At 39.4% G+C, this 19,936-nt stretch overlaps 1 protein-coding gene across 3 annotated transcripts in view; it reads left to right on the top strand.

Annotated features, from left to right (window-relative positions):
- Window positions 1-19,936, top strand: part of TFDP2 (transcription factor Dp-2) — a 49,575-nt gene that overhangs the window by 3,351 nt on the left and 26,288 nt on the right. For all 3 annotated transcript variants that reach the window (XM_038145337.1, XM_038145336.1, XM_038145335.1), the window contains exons 2-3: window positions 8,049-8,142; window positions 14,069-14,135. In XM_038145337.1, coding sequence (XP_038001265.1) covers window positions 8,101-8,142; window positions 14,069-14,135 — 109 coding nt within the window. In that variant the 5' untranslated portion in view covers window positions 8,049-8,100. The remainder of the gene's footprint in view (window positions 1-8,048; window positions 8,143-14,068; window positions 14,136-19,936) is intronic.

Genomic DNA, 19,936 nt, shown 5'->3' with positions numbered 1-19,936 from the left:
TTTGTAAGACCACTATAATGGAACTGTAACAAAAGCACAGCTTTGTAGAATATCATACTTCTGGTGGAATACATAACAGTAAATAAATGAAAAAAGATGATGTTTGAAAATAATTCGAGGTCCAGCTATTCACTTAGTACTGTTGAAGGAACTCTTTGCCTTTCAGAACACAGTTTGCAAAATCCACAGCCTCCTGTGAAGCCATTTTTGAGGATATTTGTATTTACTGAAACCTGAAGTAACTCCTGGATTGTTGTAGCACGTGAAAAATAATGCTTTAGCCAGCTCACATCCAGTATTGGCTGTCACTGTGGAGCCTGGAACCAGGCTGGGAGAAGATGAGTGTTTGGTTTTGTTAGTGTGCTTGGTTGTGAACTGCAGCAACTCAGGTGTTGGCACACTTTCATTCTTTCTGACTTGATAATGTTTAAAAGAAAAGACAACTTGATTTTTGGCAACTTCCCAAATAATTTAAGCATGAATCCTGCAAGGGGTTTCTTTAGAGGTATCTTTGAAGGGATTATCCAGAATTGTCACAGCACTGGGATCTTCCTGGTTTACAGTCTGTAGGATGTTTGACTGACATGAACAGCCAGGTTTGAACATGACCTGTAGAAATCATCCACTGTATAAAGGTGATGTTGTTTTGACTGGTTTTGTGTTATTTCAGTCAGTGGATGTGCCCTGACCACGAGGTTTTACACCAACAGTGGTCAGAGGCAGCAGTGATGGTAGCTGAGACTGCTGAGTTCCTCTCTGCGAGCAGTGAACAGAGTGCCCGTGTCCAAACCACTGAGCTTTTGTTAACATCTATAGGTCTAAATCCATTTGTGAATGTGATTCTGGTCTTGCAGCTCCATTTATTTTTTCCTGTGGAGCTCAGAGTATGCTCCTGCGTTTGGCAAGGCAGGTTTCTCCTGTTCCATCAGGTTCCTGCTGCTGCCAGATTTGTGTTGGTTTGGGTGGGAATAGCAAATGATTCAGTTGTGGCTTACAACCTCTTTACTACTTTTGTTCAGTGGAGTCCCTCGCTGACCTCTGTTGGATGACTATAATATCTGGCTGGGTGTATGGGAAGGTTAATTTGATAGGAATTCATAATCCATTTGCCCATGGGTGGTGTACACAAATATGTTCTGTGTGAATAAGGGACCATTTTAATGTACTGTTTTCTTATTGCAAATTTCAGGGTGGGATAAAAGAAAAATAAGGTCAGAAAGAAATTAACGGGCTGCAACAGGTACATGCTGTCTTTAAGGCTGTTAACTTTTAGCTGTATAGAGGAATTCTTCGAGTTGGTAGCAGCTATTATAATGCTATTTGTGGGAATTAAAGCAAATAAATCAGTGGCTGCTCATTAAGGCTTGTGAATGCCAATGCATTGACATACTAAAAGTCACTTGTGAACTGTAATGGTCATCCAAGAATATATGGTGGTAACATGACCAGTAATTATGGATGAGATTAGAAACTGCAAGTGAAAGTCAGCTTATGTCCTCAGAGTGAAATAAGAAACCTGTGTGTGCACGGGCTCTCCATTTCTTGGAAGGAAGGAGTTAGGTAACTTCCTTTTGTTATAAAATTGACCTTGAGATTTGAGGAATGTGAGAAATATATTTCTGTTCTCTTAAAGGTGCAATCAGGTTATTGTAAACTTCAGTTTATTTAAAATTCAACTTGCAATTGCAAATGCATTCAAACATTTTTTTAGATCAATAACTTCGTATAACTGATCCAATTTCAAGCTGTGTATTGATTTGGTATAACAGCAGACTTCTGCTCTCTGTCAAAAGCAAATTATTAATCCTGCTTCTTGCTGTATAAGAAATTGAGGAAGCTGTGATCTGGAGACAAAAATATCCCCCTTCCTAATAGATTTTTGAAGCGTGCACACACCCCAGTGAATTCTTCAGAAGCATACATTAGTCTTCATCTGAACATACTTGAACATACCATATCCAACCTTTTGTCACATTTCCGTCCATAAGTGAATTCTGAGGGATCATGAATGTTTTTTTTTCAGAAAGGGAACTGGTCACTCAGTGGCCAAGTCTGAGGGTTGGTCCTGTCCTGTGCACAGGCCAGGGTGGCCCTTGGAGCTGTCAAGGGTCACAGCATTTGGAAAACTTTCTTGCAGCCCCTGTCAGCCCCAGTGCTGGAATTCTGACAATATTGAACTGAGGTGGCTCACTGAGGGGCTCAGGTAGGAATGGGGGCTGTTGAGAGTGTGCAGCATGGGGAAGGAGTGGAAAGTGGAAGAAGTGGGTAAAAGTGGAAGATCCCTCGTGGCAGTCTCAGCAGGGGTGGGATCTCAGAACAGTGCAGTATATTTCATGGAACTGTGCCCTTGGTAATGTTGTGTGCTGTAACCAGTATTCGTGAGCTTGTTCATCACCAGAAAAATCCCTTTTTGCCTTTGTACCAAATTATTATTAAAGAAGTATGAAACTTTTGTAACTTTTACCCTTTGAATACTGACATAATCTTCAACCCATGCAAGAGTAGAGTTAAATAGTGGCATTAAACTAGAGCAAAGCTTTTAGCAAAGTATAAGGAAAATGGAAGGAATAGCTACTAAGTCTTCATAATCAAGTTTTTTGTTGCCATATAACTTGATAATTTTTAACTAAATGCAAATGTAAAATTATCTTCAGTTCATTGGACGTTAAGATCCTTCCAGTTGTGAACTGTAGCCAAAAGTATATCTCAACAGTGTGGTTAAACATTTCCGTATATTTGTCAGTACACTGATAATTCTGGAAATTTTTAAATCTCAAAATTAAAACTTACAAAACCAGATTAATATCTAGAGCATTCTCTCATGTATCATACAGTGTATGGGCTGGTGGAAGAAGGAAGAAGCTGGTGTGAAGTCTCAGTAGACAAAAAGATGCTGTTTTCAGCTGAGCTTGATGGAAAGAGGAGCCAATGTATTCTTGGCAATGCACAAAGACCATCTTAGCATGGTATTTTACAGTCACATAAATCACTAAATTTTTTTCAAATGTCAATCCATTGTGAAAATGAAATTTCTTCAGGCAAAAATGTGTTTGTGAAAATACAGTGTGCTGGTTTATTCTGAAAGGAAGTTGTACCTGCTTCTTACTACTGAAGCAGCAGCCTCCCAAATGTTGTGCCTCTGTAGGAGACAGGTGTGGGCTAGAAACCCAGTGAGAGAATGAAAAATGAGCTTATGGAATAGATTGTCTGCTTAAAAAAAAACTGCAGCTAAATTTCTCTTAATTCCAAATTGATAAAAGTGATAAAAGTTGTCTGTAAATCTCGAAAAGTCATTTTAGATCATGCTTTAACTGTGCATGACTGTTACCCACTGTGCTGATGTCAGGCCCCATGTACTCTATCGTGAATGACAGTAAGCTGGTTTGGGGAATTAAAAGAGCCTTCAAAGGTTCGAGTGCTTGGGAATTACTCCATGTGTTTAGTGTGAAGTTCTTATTAGGACAATAAGAGACATGCTTCACCCCACCGATTTAGAGAGAAGCCATGAGTGCTGCCCCTGTTCTTGGACATGTAGCTTACTGCTGGTGCTGGCATTCAGCGTGTCTAGGAACATGCCTAAGAAACCGAGCCCCTTGAGGGAAGGAGCAGCCAGGTCCAGGTTGCTGGAACTGGGGATTAGCACTGTCAGCACTGGGCAAGCAGCAGAACTTGAGGGTCAGCAGTGCAGTTAAATGAATGGAGACTTTGAGCACTTTCAGCTAGGAGAGAGTTTGAATCCAGCTTTGGATTTTCTTCCCGTGTCACGTGTTCTTCTCACTCAGACCTGTCTTCATCACTGGGATTCAGGATATTCAGGATCTTCCATCAAACAGTGCTTTTTCTAGTCATGTATACATGTACATTCATATACTATGTACATTGGTGGTAAATAATAGGTACAACAGTGAGTAAACATGACAAATGGTGGGAGTGATCGGGATGTAGCGTTTGGGCTCCTCTCTGAGAGTCCTGAATAGATCCAATTCATTTGTTGCCTCGGTATTTGCAACATTAAGTCCTTGAGGGGAACATTTGCTTTTAGCAAACCACACAGGTCGATGGTTCTCCCTCGTGGAGCTGAAGTGCTACAGTTAATACTCATTGAACTTGCAGGAATGCCTCCTCTGTTTTTCCCAGTTCTTTGTGCTGTGTAAACTTGAGTCATAATGACTGCTGTTGCCAGGAGGTGTCAGTTAATTTTTTCCGACGATGCATTGGCATTTTGCTCAATCTTAACTACATGATGAGATCTTCACTTTCAATTTGGGTTCAGGTAGTTTTATCTTTCATTTGGATCTAGGTTTAAAGCAGTAATCCTCATTTCCTTTTCATGTAGTATAGTTGGGAGAAATTCTGTGCTTTGGATTTGCAGGCTGCAGCCTTTTAACTCGAGTAAAGGTGATTAAACAATGACACTTTTAAACTGAATACAAATTATTTTATTTTGTTAAAAATTTGTAATATCATTCAGTGGTCAAGTCACTTAGACTTGCTTTGTTCAGTCTCTCTAATCACCTTGTTTGTTATCCACTAGGATTTTTTGAAGGTATACAGTTGCTCACAGTAAAGGCTGGAAAAATAAGTCATGATACCTGCCAGACCTTCATCATACATGTCATGGTGGGAGTTCCTTTCAAAGGCTTCCTTAGAGCTACTTTCTAACATTATTTTCAAAATAAAAATTACTGTGTGACAGCTGAAGGTGGTGACTTTTTTCCCATCCTGTATATGTGACTTGTTGAATGAATACATTGGTTGGCTTTTTTGAAGAGCTTCATTGAGTGACAAGCTGGATGTTATATGGCATTCCTGTCTTGTTTTTTTTTAATATTTTTTTTTTCAGAAAGGAGTTAGATATTGAAACATGCTTTAGGAACAAGCTGGAGAAACGCTTCCTGGGAGCAGGTGGATTTCTGATAAGTACTTAATAATTCTGAAATTTTACTGATCTGAAAACTTGAGACACACTGAAGCAGCATATGTATAACAGGTGGTCTAAGCCATGTAGATGCTTTGCATAAATTCGTGGTTTAAAACTGAGCCTGTACTGATTAATAAGGAGTCTTTTTGTTACTGCTGTCTTCTGAAATCAGTCTTGTAATAGTTGAAAGTTAGTACTATGGAGAGGTATAGATTGCTTTCTTGTGGTAAGGCTGGTGTTACACAGGTTTCTTTTTCTTGAAACTCATCACACTTTCCTTAGCTGAGCCAGTTACCTGGAATAATTTTCACTTTGCAATACTGTTTATCAGGTAAATGAGAAAAAGCTCTCCTTAGTGGTGATAAAAATCATTCTAGTATACTAGAATATCTCTCTTTTTATCTTTCATGTGTTCTGTAAAGACTTTTCATTGTAACAATTTAGGTGATTGTCCAATAGTTGTCTTCATTTGTAGATGTTTAGTACTGATGTGACATTACATAAATGGCACGTTCTGTTGGGAGCTGGCCTCTGGCACTGAGGAGGAGGATCTTTGTGTGGTGCTGGTCTGGGTGAGGGTGTGGCTTGTACTGATAAAATTTTAGAGGAGAGACCAGGGTAAGTTTGGTAAAGCAGAGAGCAGACTGTTATGTTGTCTTATGGGGTAATTTAAAAATAAGACTGGACAACAGATAGAAAATAAACATAAGCAATGCAATGTTATTCGGCAGATAACTGTTTTCTGTTTTGCACTGTTTGTTGCACTGGGATTCAGCTTCAGAATCACCAAAACATTGGAATAGATTTAGCTTTTAACTTGTAGTTAGAATAGGTACAGATAAAACTCCTGTCCTGTTTTGCTGTAACTAGAGCTTGATTACCTGGGCTTCTGTAAATTTAATGCTCAAACTGGCTTTTTAATATCAGTGGCATAAGTGATTAGAAAATATGTTCTAAAAGAAGCTACAACTCAGAGTTTACCAAGTCAGACAGTTTGGTTGGCTCCTTGTACCTTACAATATATGACCAAAAGGCAATTTTATGGGAGTGGATTATGAACCCAAGACTTAGCTTATGAAGGGACAAATGTAGTTCCAAAAAAAGCAATCTTTGTGTCTCATGTGCTCTGGGCTCTGTCTTTATGCAGCTTCATTTCAGTAGAAACGAGCTAAAGAAGAAAAAAGGTGGAGTTTTATGTTTTTCTGTCTGTGTGCAAGCACATGCAGCAACTGGGAATGAAGAAAATCTCCATTTTGAGGCCATCTGTGTCAGTTCTTTTGTCTGAACCTGACAAGAGGTCATGGCAGATGGTGGGGTCACAAAGTCTGGCTTCTCGGGCTTGACAAAATGTGTTCATAAAGCTGGAAGAATCCCAACTGTTCTTACTGGCTGAAGAGCATTGTGGCAAAGGACTGTAATAGTTTATGGACAATACCTTCTGGATCATTAAGCTTGACAGCAAATAACTTGTCAAAGATGAACCTAGTTTGCTTATCTGCAAATAAGTTAAAACTGCTCAGCAATTATGTTCTTAACTACATTTTATTTGAGTAAATTACTTGCAAAGCCTCTTAAAGAAAGAGAGGGAGGTCAGACTGCAACGTGAATTTTGGCTAGAGTTCCAGATGATGGATTTGGAGAGTTCGCCTGCAAGGGTCAGAAATGTCAAAAAAGAACAGGCACCGAAGATCACAATTTTCAGATGCATTGCAAGAATTCAGTATTTGCTCCTTGCCATGACCTCTGTAGCTTTATGGCTTCAGGTTTCAGGATTACTACCAGATCCAGTGGCTCCTTTCCTCAGGGTGGGAATAGATACCTCTTTGTAGTGTCTCCTCTGAAGCCAGAGAAAAATTTGTATTATTTTCTTGGATGTTTTGTGGTGAAACTAAAATGTACACGTTTTCACAGGAGAATGTCTTAGTAGAGCTGTGTGATGTTCACATGTGGGAGTAACTGCTTAATTATGGCTGTGATAAAGGGAGGCACCAAGGAAGATAAGTGCAACTCAGTCAGCGGGAAGTGGAGGACACCTCTAAGTTGAATGAAATGGTTTTCCACTAACAGTTTAATTGATATGATGTCTGAATAAACTAAGAAATGTGTAGAAACAGCCTAGAATTTAAAATTCTCCTGGGTTATTCTACTACTCAAGCGGTGATGGGATGTGATGGTAGAGTTCCTCATTAGTTGCCCACACTACTGAAACAACCCCTGGCACTCCTGGAGGGAGGTGAAGACACTGGCCATTCTCAAACTTCACATAGGGCAAAATACAGAGGAAATGGCATGAATTGCATCTTACTTTAGTAGCTAGTGAGTTCTGCTGTGAATGGTCATGACTCTTTGATAAGTAGTTTAGGTATCTTCCTAATTTTACTCAATTGATTCCACACTTCTAAGTGTGAACAGTTCTCTCTCTCTCATTCATCCAAATGCAATTCAAATGTCTTTTGTAGTCCATTTTTAAACTGCAAGTAGTACTTATAAAGTACTTTTCAAGGTACCTAAACACTTTGTCAAGTTAATTCCATCTTTAAAATGGTTTGTGCTGACAGCACTGATTTTTAACTTTTCTTCTGTTTTCTGTAAGGCTTCTGGAAGCTCTCATTTAAAAAAAAAAATCACCTTAAACTATTTTTTGGTGTACCAAAATTTTTATCTTTTCCTGGAATTCTAATATTATAATTCTAACTACACAGGTTTAATAAAAAAAGCATGAACATATTTAAAAGATGAATTAGAGCTGAATTGTTTTTTTTCTTGCATGTTTCCTAAAAATTCTGAATGCTTTCTGTATATATACATTTCATTAAAAGTCTTCTCCATTGCTGGCTGAAGAGACAGTGAAGAGAAGTAATTCACTTCCATTTTTAAAGCCAATCTGCATTAAATGCAAAAATTGCATGGTTTTAATTATAAGACTTTATTAATGATATAACATGGTTTCCTAGCACATTAATGTAGTCAGGCCTTTATGTAAGTTTGGCCTTTATATATAATATTTAATATCTGTCTGTTCAAAGCAACGACCATTTTTAGTATCTCTGCAGAACCTGACTGTTGTGGTGATTATTTTCTCAGAAGCTTGGGTTTCAACTAAGGAATTTCATTATTTGTCTTACAGGATGTTCATCTTAAAGATTCTGTGAAGATGAAAAGGCATATCTTATGGCTTTATGAAATATAAAGCAATACTGTCTGACATGACGGCAAAAAATGTAAGTATAACTCTTCAACATGTATTACTTTTCATATTGGCATTCTGCCAGTCACTGCTGACTTTCAGAACTGTGTGGACAAATATAAGAAATCAATCACAAAGACCTTCAAATTCAGAAATCTTATCAGATTTTTGTATACCACAAATATGTACCCTATCATCTTCGGCAGTATTTGGATAAATTTATACTGTTAGAAACTCTTTAAGCATGTGGACTTTATTCACCTGTGGGTCAGATTGATAACTGAGGCAATGTTTTATACTGTTTTCATATTGATCCATTTAGGTCCCTTCCAACTTAAAATATTCTGTGAGTTTGTGATTTCTCTAACATTTCTTCAAACTTAGGTGAAAGCTGCACATTTTGTTGAATCTTCTCACCTTTGCACCTCTGTAAAATCCTTCTACTGAGTCTGAGTCTCAGATGTCAAGAAAAAAATAGAAAGACTGCATGCACTCCTGGTTTCTAGAAGACTGGAGGCCTTCTTGTTCCTTTGCTTGCTCGTTACCCAGCGTGTAGTGGTGTCTCAAGGCTCTATATTTGACTCCTCTATCCTGAGTTCTGAGGAAGCTTATGAAATGTCTTAACATCCTGACCTTAATTTTCTGCCTAATTAGCTGTGCTTCCTGAGGTACACAGCTTGTATAGAGAACAGTTCTGGTTAATCCTGGTGATCAGTAAATTGAGTATGACTTTGGGCCCTGGGCAATTTGCCTGTTGGCATCCTGCATTCTAGTTAAATCTGAGTGGGTTTAGGAACCAGCACCCCCAAAGAAGTGCCCCACAATGAAAGTGCAGGTAGCCTGGGGTTGTGCTCTGTTCAGTAACTGCAAAAGCTTTTGTGTGTATTGGGTTAGATTGGTGCCAGTGATATAGTTTGGTTAAATTAATTCTCAAGTGTTGGAAATTTCTGTTGGCTTTATTAATAGCTTCATTTGGTGTGTAGTTCTAGGCTTTGAGGTGTCTTATATCTCACTTTTTGATTCAGGCTTTCCAAGACATAAAGTGTATATGTGTATATTCAAAGCCCTTTGCTTATTGTTTCATAGGTCATATTCATCTCTAGTACAAATAAGTAATTCTACTGATGTATGTGGGACAGCTGCACAAATCCAGGTCATTTGTAGCTTTGACCTTTTGTTTGATGCAGTCAAAGGATAAATACCAATCCAAATAAAATCCATGGAGTGCTGTGTAATAGTCATAGAGTGGCACGGGCTGGAAGGGATTTCAGGAGGCCATCTACTCTGGGGTTTTGTGTAAAGCTCTTTCACACTGGAGCCCAGTTGCTTGGTGCTTTGTTCACGGCTCCATCAGAGCTTTGGGTTTTGAAAATCTCTGAGGACAGACGTGATTTTCACTCTGGGTAACCTATTCTTGTTCTGAATATAGAAATATAATTCTGTTTACTTCAGCACAATGCTATGGTTACTTTAGAGAAAAAAAATATTGGTATGCATGCTTTGAAATTTTGCGTGTCCAAATCATACAAACCTAGTCAGATACCTAATATTTATGGGTTTATGTTTAAAAAAAATCAGCTATTGTGGTGCAGATGAATGTAGGACTCAGTTTTCATGTTTACCTGTTCACGTGGTGGTCATATGCTTTGTGTCATTGGTAGCACTTCTTAGGGTTTTCCCAACCTTGGTTACTCAGAATAGTGTCAGCCCTGGTGTTTCCTGGTGCTGTTAGAAGGCCATAATGCTTCTGAATTTGCAGAGTTGCAGGGTTTAGATTCTGTATATGCCTGGGGGTTTCTGCAGCTCGAAACCTGTTTCAAATGTGAGGTTAGTATTTGTTATAGTGTCAGAAATGGTTTAGTGATCTGCAGAGTGAGTTGAGGGAGAGAGCTTCCTTGTGAGAGTACTTCCATCATTTTCCTTTATGTTGAAACATCAAGGAAAGGAAATTTTGAAGTACTGGAATTTGAGCATCTTCCAGGAAACTCGTGAAGGGCACGTATCTTCTGTCAAATGTGCACAGCAGGAAGCTGCCACCTCTGCATTCTGCAATCACTGCTCCTCAGCTGGGCATGCGTGTGCTCCTGCTGCGTCACAGCCCCGTGCAGTGAGCTGTGGCTGGAATGGCTTTCCTTCCACCTTGCAAGAAGCTGTGTTGGACAACCTCCTGTCCAAGGCAGCTTGTGCTTCAAGCATGTGCCAGAATGTTCATGCAGATTGAAAATGTGTGTGCAAGGTGAAAAACCTTCCCTGACGCTGTTTTTCCTTCCTAACTCTGAGTGTCTGGTGGGAAAATTATCCAAGTTTGCCTCACTGCTCGTTTTCCTTAAACACAGGACCCTTTCTGGTATCTGTTTGTGGAGTATTGTTTGTGGGTAATTTGACCTTCCTTAGAAAACTAATGCAACCAAAGAAGCTATGAATAATAAAATATTGAGTAAAAGTTACAGGTTCTCTTGGAAATAAGATGTTTATTTGCTTACCATATACATTGTACCCAGATGTAATTCAAATCACCCTGTCCAACTGGCTTATTTCATCCTTTACTTATATGAGAAAGTGTGGTTTTTTCTTGCCTGTTTTGTATCTCCTTTCTCATTGGTCCTTCAGGTGAAAAGACACCAAAAGAGTATTAACAAATGGAGGAAAAAAAGAGCAAATGCTCATGGTAAATTTTAGTTTAGTTTACTCAAACAAATGAGTGATATAACTTCAGCAAGTTTTTTGAATAAAACTGTTAGGTTTTGATTGTGAAGTAATTTGTCAGTGCTTCTCAGAGGGTGGCTGTCTTGCCATAGATAAGGTCAGTTAAATGGCTGTGATGTTCTCCTTTCACAGGTCAGCATGGAAGAAAGTTTAACTGCTGAGGGTGGTCACAGAGACTTGCCCAGCCGAGCAGTAGAGGGCTGAGCCACAAGGCAGGCTACAAGAGCTGCTCGTGGCAGTTGGCCCCGTCCAAGACTTCCTTTCCCCTCACCCTGTTTGGAAACTTAGTCACCTAACGGGAAAGGCAAACAAACCTCTCAGATATTTAGTAGTATGCAAAGGCCTGCCAAGTCCTTTCTTCATCTTCCATCGTGGCTGGATTTCATGCTGCAGATGAACAGAAGCAGGAGTCCAGCTCCTGCCATGCCCAGTAATCCAGACACTCTGGACCAGTGTTTTAAAGTAGAACTATCACAGGAGCAGTACAAAAAGTAACAAATTATACCAGTTAAGCATTGGATTGTGTACTGGTTTCAGCTTAGGAGTTGTTACAGTACAAGATTCCCAAAAGCAGTATGTGGTCTGTCTCAGATAACAACGTGGCCTGGGGCCTCTTGAACACTGAGATGGAATCCTATAAAGGTCTTGCTGTGCAGCAGTATTGTCATGTTGTATCACACATTGCTTCTTCTGAGCACTTAGTTAGGATCATTCTTCTGCAGGAGAAACAAATCCCTTTAGATCTGCCACATTTCTCACTTCAGTTCTCATGAAATTCAAGTTTGTTTTCAAGCTCTTCTAAACTTAGATACAAGGATTATAAAATTGAGAAAAGTGCTGCTTTTTATAAATGTGCTACTAGGATCATTGTAATGAAAACAACATATTTCTGTGCAAACTGAAGTTCTGTAATTTTGTGTCATTTGGATCACTGAAGTACAACATACACACAAAAAAACCCTCTCAAGAACTTTGTTGCATTTCCTTCTAAATCTTTCAGAGAATTAAATGTATGAGTTAAAATTTTCATTCTGACACTGTATGTGTATGTCACCTTCAGTGTTTGATTAAACACTGATCTCAATTAATTGGGAAATGTACAGTTGTAGATCTAGAGCTGAATGTTCAATTGTGAACAAATTTCAGTGCTGTCTTTGAAGATGTTCCTTGTAATCCCTTCTCTTGGAATGAGTTGAGGCCCGTAATCTAACATGATATTTATCCCTGTGGACCCCTGTTCTTTCCCTGAATTTAAAATTTCTCCCATTTGTGTTCTGGTTGCTGCAGAGGCAGGCAGGGGTCCTGGGAGAAGCTGGCACTGTTGGTGTGCAGGCAGCAGAGTGTGAGCCAGCAGTGCAGCCTCTTCCCCTTGGCTGGGCCTTGCAGGGCTTTACCCTGTGCAGTTCCCAGCCGTGCCAACCTCTGGTTAAACATCTCAGGAGCACATCCTCCGTGTGAGGAGCCACAGTGACCTCTTACCACACGAGTGTTCTTGTGCCCATGCACAAGAGATCCTGGAGTGCTGCTCTTTTCCTGGATCTGCTGCCAGACCGTGCTGAGGAGACGCTGAGGTTTGTTTGGATGTCTCCCTCCCTTTGCCCTGCTCTGGCCTCCCGGCCCTGCTGCATCGCTGCTGCACCGGTGCCACCTGCTGGGAGACAGCCCTGCAGTGGGAGGGACAGTGGGACAGCCTCTTTGGACACAGCCTCTGGGGACACCCAGCCCGAGCGCCTGCGAGTGTAGGAGCATCGAGCTGGGTGTGCCAGCAAGGACAGGAAAGGGACAGGCCCATAGTGACAATGCCTGAGATAAACGAGGACTGTACTGAGCATCTCGAAGGACTTGTTTCTAGGAGCACAGACCTGAGCTCGTCTGGGCAGTGTGTTACAATCAGAGTAGTGCAGGAACAGTTGATCTTCTTACCTGTCTCCTGATGGGGATAAAATCTTAGTAGAAGTATTTTCAAGAGTCTGTCACAATGCTGTGTGCAGATTTTCCACTACAAAAATTATCTGCTGAATACAAAGTCTCTAATCGGAATTGAGAGACTGAATGCTTACAGGAGATATTCTATTGTCTTGTGTAGTTTATTTTAGTTAAGTTTAATTTACCTAAAATTAAGTGATGCTCTGACTGGAGTATATTAAAATTCTTCATGTGGCCCTAGCATAGGTTCCATTATTGCTGCATACGTCTGTAAAACAAAGCAAAATGTTTGATCCTTCATCATATGATTCCCTTCTTTTAACTTGGATAGTGGAACCCTTTGTCCCAGTGATTTACCAAAGTACTCAAATTTTATAATACTTTAAAAAGAGGTTGGGATATGAGGGACTTCCCATCTCTTCCCTTCCTCATCCAGGATGATCTGGTATTTTTCTGTACAAACTACACCTTCCTATGCTTTGTGTGCATGCTAAAGTCTGAGTTGCACTATTCTGTAGAAGATTTAAGTTTTCCATGTCTCCAGTAACTTACCCTCAGTAAATCAGTGTATCTCTGAAGACTATGAAATGTATTTAGAATGCATCAATAGTCACATCTCATACCTGTAGACTGTGCAGCTTAGTACTGAGGCAGTTAGACATGGGCAGATTTCTGCTGTGTTATTGGTGGCAGCTGCTCCCTTTGACTTGGAGGGGATGGTGCCTTACAATGTAATAGCCAGAATGGGCTGCTTGGGTCATATGTAGTGCACAGCCAGAATATTCAGGGTGGTTTTTTGGGTAACAACTTGGTTAAAAGTAGACTTTCCAAATGTTCTGGATACCTTGCCTTGAGTCTCATGCACTTGTTAGACTCTACTGTCCATAGGATTATGATGTTTCATAATGCAGAAAGTTGCTTTCATAATATTGTTAGTTGCATATTAGAAAACATAGAAGTGTTTATCATATTCAAAAATGTTTTGTTCAGGTTGGTGTGACTTCCACAAATGGAGACTTGAAAGGATTTATAGATCAGAACCAACTTGGAGGGGATGGTGCCTTACAATGTAATAGCCAGAATGGGCTGCTTGGGTCATATGTAGTGCACAGCCAGAATATTCAGGGTGGTTTTTTGGGTAACAACTTGGTTAAAAGTAGACTTTCCAAATGTTCTGGATACCTTGCCTTGAGTCTCATGCACTTGTTAGACTCTACTGTCCATAGGATTATGATGTTTCATAATGCAGAAAGTTGCTTTCATAATATTGTTAGTTGCATATTAGAAAACATAGAAATGTTTATCATATTCAAAAATGTTTTGTTCAGGTTGGTGTGACTTCCACAAATGGAGACTTGAAAGGATTTATAGATCAGAACCAGAGTCCGACAAAAGGTAAGAGAATTCTCTTTGATACATACATTAAGACTTATTTCACTGCAACGTATGATTTATTCACATTTGGGATACTCAGAACTTAAATGGTCAAAATATATTTCATGCATCGCCACCAGTAGTTGTTTAATACCAACATGTGTCAGTAGCAAAGATGGGAAGGTCTTCAGGATTTCAGAGGGGAAAAGAAGGTGTAATAATAATAATAATAAGAGACTAACATAAGCCCTTTTTTTCATTCCTTGATGATGAATAATATGCTGAATTTCCTGATTTCTACCCCACCCTTAAAGTTCCCTGATTCTGTTGTAGTCAAAATGACAGAGAAGGCTAAGCATGATGTCATACTTCTGAATGTTCTGTGCAATTTACAATAATAATTATGTTTTGTCCTGTCCTGTTTTATCTTAGCACTTCTGGATTAATCACTTTTGACTCAAAACCAATTTATGATCAGTCATAACAGCTGTGGTACTCCAGTAAAATAAACCCCTTATCTATATTAGAAAACTCAAGGATTTGCAGTTCAGGATGCATTTCAATCAACCTCTCTCAGTAAATACTGGTTTGCTGTTATCCACTGCAACAATCCAGTGCATGTAGTAGCAGGAAGGTTGATTTTTGGCTGATGCCATCAAACCTAAGAGACTGAAAAATTGAGACAGCTAAACAGAAAATGGCTGGAGCCACAGTATCTTCCTAGTTTTCTAAACTTTGCAGAACATGACAAACTGGTGGAGGCCTTTGAGAATTATTTATTGCACACTGTGCTTCATTGTTTTGTGATTATTGTGCTGTGATGCTAGGGAAAAAGACTAAGTGCAACATTTTCAAATAATTTCTGAAACAAGCAATTGATTTGTCCAGAAAATAACTGAATAACTTTATAAAGGAGGGGTTATTACTGTTAGGAATATCCCAGTGACCTGTATCCCACTCTTTATCAGATTTTGCTTCTGGGATGATGGATGCACTATTACCTCCATTTTTGTGCATTTTTTAAAATGTTATGATCTAATGATTTTTTTTAACCTTGGGGTATAGTTAGAAATTATTGCCATTTCTATTGACATAATACATCTTGTTCACAATGGATTACTCTTCTTAGAACATCAAATATTCCATAAAAGCTGGGGAAACTTGTACAGATACAGCCAGTATCTAAGCTGTCTCTTATTTTTCAGTTTAAGATATCCTTTACTTCTTTTGGCATGTCCACGGTTGAACTCTGGACATTATGGACGGGGGAAAAACTCCAAACAGGCATTCAGATCCACTGTCTCTTAACAGGGTTTTGTGAGCTTTCTAGTAAAGGCAGTTTGGTTTCTTTGGGTTTTTGTTTAGTTTTGGGTTTTTGGTGGTGGTGGGGTTTTTATTTGTTTGGGGGTTTTTGTTGCTTTTTAACAATATACATTATTTAAATTAAATCATTTGCTATAATTAAAATAAAGGCAATTTATTGCTACATATCTGGGCCTATTTATAATGTGCCTTCATAACACCCTAAAACTGAGGTGTGATGGATTTATGGTATGTTCAAAAACAAAGGAGAGAGGCCATTTGCTCTAATGAACACCTTCTTGAAACCAGCAGATTTCAAGGGCTAGAAATTTTTGCTTGAACAAAGGCGCATTTTTCTTTTCTTTCCAAGAAGATAACTGTGGTGTGTGTTTGTGATTTGCCTGGCTGGGTGCCAGGGCACACCGTGCGTGGGGGAAGGAGAGGCTGCCCTGGGGTACCGGGACCCGGCTCATCTGCTGCTGTCCCATAGGCACAGGATTCTTACCTTACAGTGGGTGATGTACACTCACACTGAGGTTTTGAGCAATCTTGCTGTCCTTAGTTAAGTCTTCTTTGTTGCTGTATTCCCAGTTCCTGTGAGTTTACGTGTTGTTCTTTGTTTGCTGCTGTGGAGGGAAAAGGGAGCCCAGCCACAGAGCGCCAATCTTGCAACAGGCTCCAAGAGGGAGGAGCCATGAATCACATCATAATGGGAGAGAGCTTGCTTTGGGTGGGAATCTTCACTTCTAAGACAGCTTCACAATGAACTTTGTTTCAATCAATGCATCTTTCTATTACACAGTACCTATCTTTTGCTGAGTCCTGACAGGGCTGGTGTTTTAAAAATCGGTGCACAGGGCTGCTGTAAGAGAAGTAACTTCATTGTATGCTTGAAGAGATCTGCTAAAATGACCAAGACATCAGAAGCAGTAATCCATAGGCCTGTGCCTGGTACTTTCAGATCCATAGAGCTGTTAACTCCTGTAGATTTGTCTCAAATTGAACAGTAAAAGACTGAAATTGTACTGCTCAGTGTAAGCCTGAAGTACATTGAAAAACTGTCTGCCCCATTTTATTTTTTTCTTTTCTACAGATCTCTTTGATTTCATCTCTATGGACTTTTTAAAGTTAGGTTTGTAGCCCAGTAATTTTGTGCAATGCACAAATGAAGAAATATACCAAGAAAATACTTGTGTACTAATAATGCGATGATAATTCCATTTTTTCTATATGCTTTTATCATACTGATCTTGGAGATGAGTAAATTTGCTGATCTGTATTAGTGTAAGAGAGGACCCCGAGGATACATCACCTATGTTATTCCAAAATATCCTAATGGGCTGCTGATATCTCACAGCTCTGAGCTGGGGTTTTTGCCATCATTGTCAAGCTGTAGGCTGTATTATTAAAAATGGCTGTTCGTTGAGACACTTTTTAAAAGTGGACATTTGTTTAGAGCTCTGAATATGAAATCCAAATTACCACCACTTCCCTGGTGTTTTGTTTGAAAATTCAATGGGTTTTTTTGTTGATGTATGCTTTGTGTGTAACCCCAGCTGGTTGGGCTATGCTCCCCATCAGCCATGGTCTCCTTCAAACTGGCTGTGACAGATTCTATAGATTCTCCAGTTGACATTGTTTCTGACTATTTTTGCAACTAAGCTGCAGACCTAACAGATTTAGTTATACAGGGAAAAAATCACTACAATCTCTTTAGCTTCGTATTTGTATAGGAGTGCATGTTGTTCATGTGAAATTAGGCTATTTAGGGTGGCACATAATGATTTAAACTGAGTTTGGGGAGCTGTTTTGTGTGTGCACGTGAGCATACATGTACGGAAACATGAAAAACTATCTGTGACTGCTTGAAGCCGAAGATCATTTAAATTGATTTTTTCTTTTTGTGCGCCAGTAAAATTATTGCACAAATGCCAGGAAGAATAATAGTTATGTAGCAATGATGGTTTTTTAAGACATGAAATTATAGCAACACTGATTTCTCTCCCTGAGAAGCAACAATAGTGGCGACTGAAGAATGGAAAAATAATTTTTGTAGAAGCAAAGTGCTTTTGTTCTGAGAGAAACACATACATATATCCACTGTCAGATTCTTATTCTGAATTTGCTTCAGTGCTTAGGAGGCTCAGTTTGGGATGGCTCTCTGTGTATTGCAGTTAAAGCCTCCCTATGAGAGTTTTAAGTGGGTTTCTTTCCCATGTGCTTGGTTTTCCATAGGTAAATAGGAATAATGACACTGACCTCCTTTGTGCCTTGAAAGTACTGCTGAGAAACATTATATAAGAATTGAGTATTATTATACAAATCGTTCCAGTTTGATCCATCTGTGCTGACCTTTTCCATCCATGCAGTGAGATTACCGTGACTCAAGGCTGATGGGTCTCATTGTGTTCAGCTTATCACTGTACTCACTGCTCTTGTGCCCCAGGACATAAATCAGTGTAATCTTTTTTGTCCCCAAATGATGGGTGTTATTAAGACTTGGCATTTATTTAGAATTTGGTCATGTTTAAAGCCTTTGCAGTTGCTTTGTGATAGTATATATAGTTAGTTTGATGATATTTCTGCTTTCAGTTGAATACCGAAATCTGTTGAATGTTTTGTCACATCTCCTTCCTCCTAAATATAATAATATAATGATATAATAATAGTAATAATATTTGAAGCAATTGAGTTTACATTAGTATTTGCACCATGATGCTATTTGGAAAAAAAAGAAAAAATGGTAGGGAGGAATATTTTATTTGTAATTGATAAAACTTTCTGTTTACTATTTTTTCAACTGCTGACAAACACAAAAAGCAACCTCTTACTGTGAAGAATTTGGTTGTTCTTTCTTTCTGGCCACTGTGGATAAGAAATACCTCACTTATAAAAACAAACTGGTTCTTTTTCATCCTATCAGTATTTTAAAATCTACACATCCACATATTTATATTTGCCAATGAAGAAAATTACAAGAACGAGGGCAATGAAACATTTCTTTGAAAACTTGGTCAACTCTTAAGATTGTTTTGACAGTACTGCTGCCAAATGAGGCATTTGTCTAGAGATTAGAAGGTGAAAATCTTTTTTATTGACCGTAACTCTGGCCAAAAAGACATTTAAACACACACCATATGTAAGCAAATGTCTTTTTAAAACCAAGATCAGGTCATTTAAATGACCCTTGTACTTACTGAAGTTAGCCCAGTGGTGCCAATGTTCCATTATCCAGGGAGCCTTGTAAACGAAGGCACGGTGCAGCAGTAGCTGCTAGTTAGTGGTTTATTAGTGGTTTTTCCCAGGCTGCTCAGTAAATCTGGTGGGTTTGTGTGGCTTTGGCCATGGGTCTGAATGTGTGTGTGAGGGAAGTACATCCATGCAATCGCAGGTGCAGCTGGATGCCATGGCTGCCATGGCAGCCAGTCTGCCTGGCACATGCAGGGAACAGGCTGTGCCCAGTGCTGGGTGTGCTGGGTGGCCCTGTGCATTGTCCAGTGCCCACATGCCACTCTGGCACAGACAAACATGACCCTCCAGTGCCTCTTGTAGGCTGGAAGGGGCAGCTGGAGGAATCTCTGTGGTGGAGCCCTGTGGTAAAACAACAAACCGACATTTCACAATTTTACTGCGCTTGGCCACGTGACCTTATGCTGCTGACACCAGAAAAAGTAATTTTTTTCTTTTCCCTGGTAAGAAAAGGGACAAGGAGAAATAGTATGAGAGCTGATCTTGGAGGTAGTGGGGTCAAAAGTTTCAGTTGCAGCAGAAAAGAGGAAAATTCCTACAGCAGTACTGGGGAGTGACACGTCATTGATGGCAACAGCCTGGAGTGAGGCGAGAGACTAGGTTTAGATGGACTGTGCTGGCACAGCTTGGGAAATCCTGGGCAAAATCCTCTAGCAAAAGTAAAACTGGCAAGTGAGAGAACTCTTGAGCTCAGCATGGGAACACAGTGTATGTAAATCATGAATTACTGTCTTGTGCTCTCTGGCACTACCTCACAAAAGATGTTTCATAACAGAGCAAAGATTTACTGGAGGGGGGTGGTTTGCAAGTGTGGGAGGTTTATATTTGTTTCTCTAGGTGAGTTGCATGACTGAATAATTATTCACTTTTTTGAGTAGAGATGCAAGCTGCTTCTGAAGATGTTTTCAGAGACAGATTTGCCTTTTGGAAAATAAAGTAGTAGTATTACTCCAGATGCCAAAAGAATGCCACAGAACATTACAACATCCTAGTCCCAATTTGTTTGTATTTCTCATACATCTGTTGAATATTTCTTATGAAGGTGAGACTTCGCATAAATCTGCATCTTTTCTACTTCTGTGCTGTAACTGCAGAAGATCCTTTTTCCCCTCAGTTGTGTTGCTTCTGCTTCCTGTTGCAGAGAAGTTACTTTGTTGATTTTATCATTTTTCAGTAGCCTCATGGAAAATAGGGGTACTAAAATAAAATGTAAAAAAAAATACTGTTATTCAGGACCAAGTGAGAAAAGAAAATTGGGCAGTGGAGGTGAA

Source organism: Motacilla alba, chromosome 9 (assembly GCF_015832195.1).
Source record: "Motacilla alba alba isolate MOTALB_02 chromosome 9, Motacilla_alba_V1.0_pri, whole genome shotgun sequence".
Taxonomy (NCBI): Eukaryota; Metazoa; Chordata; class Aves; order Passeriformes; family Motacillidae; genus Motacilla; species Motacilla alba.
The sequence above is the reverse complement of the archived record's forward strand: the minus strand, read 5'-3'. Positions and strand labels throughout refer to the sequence as shown.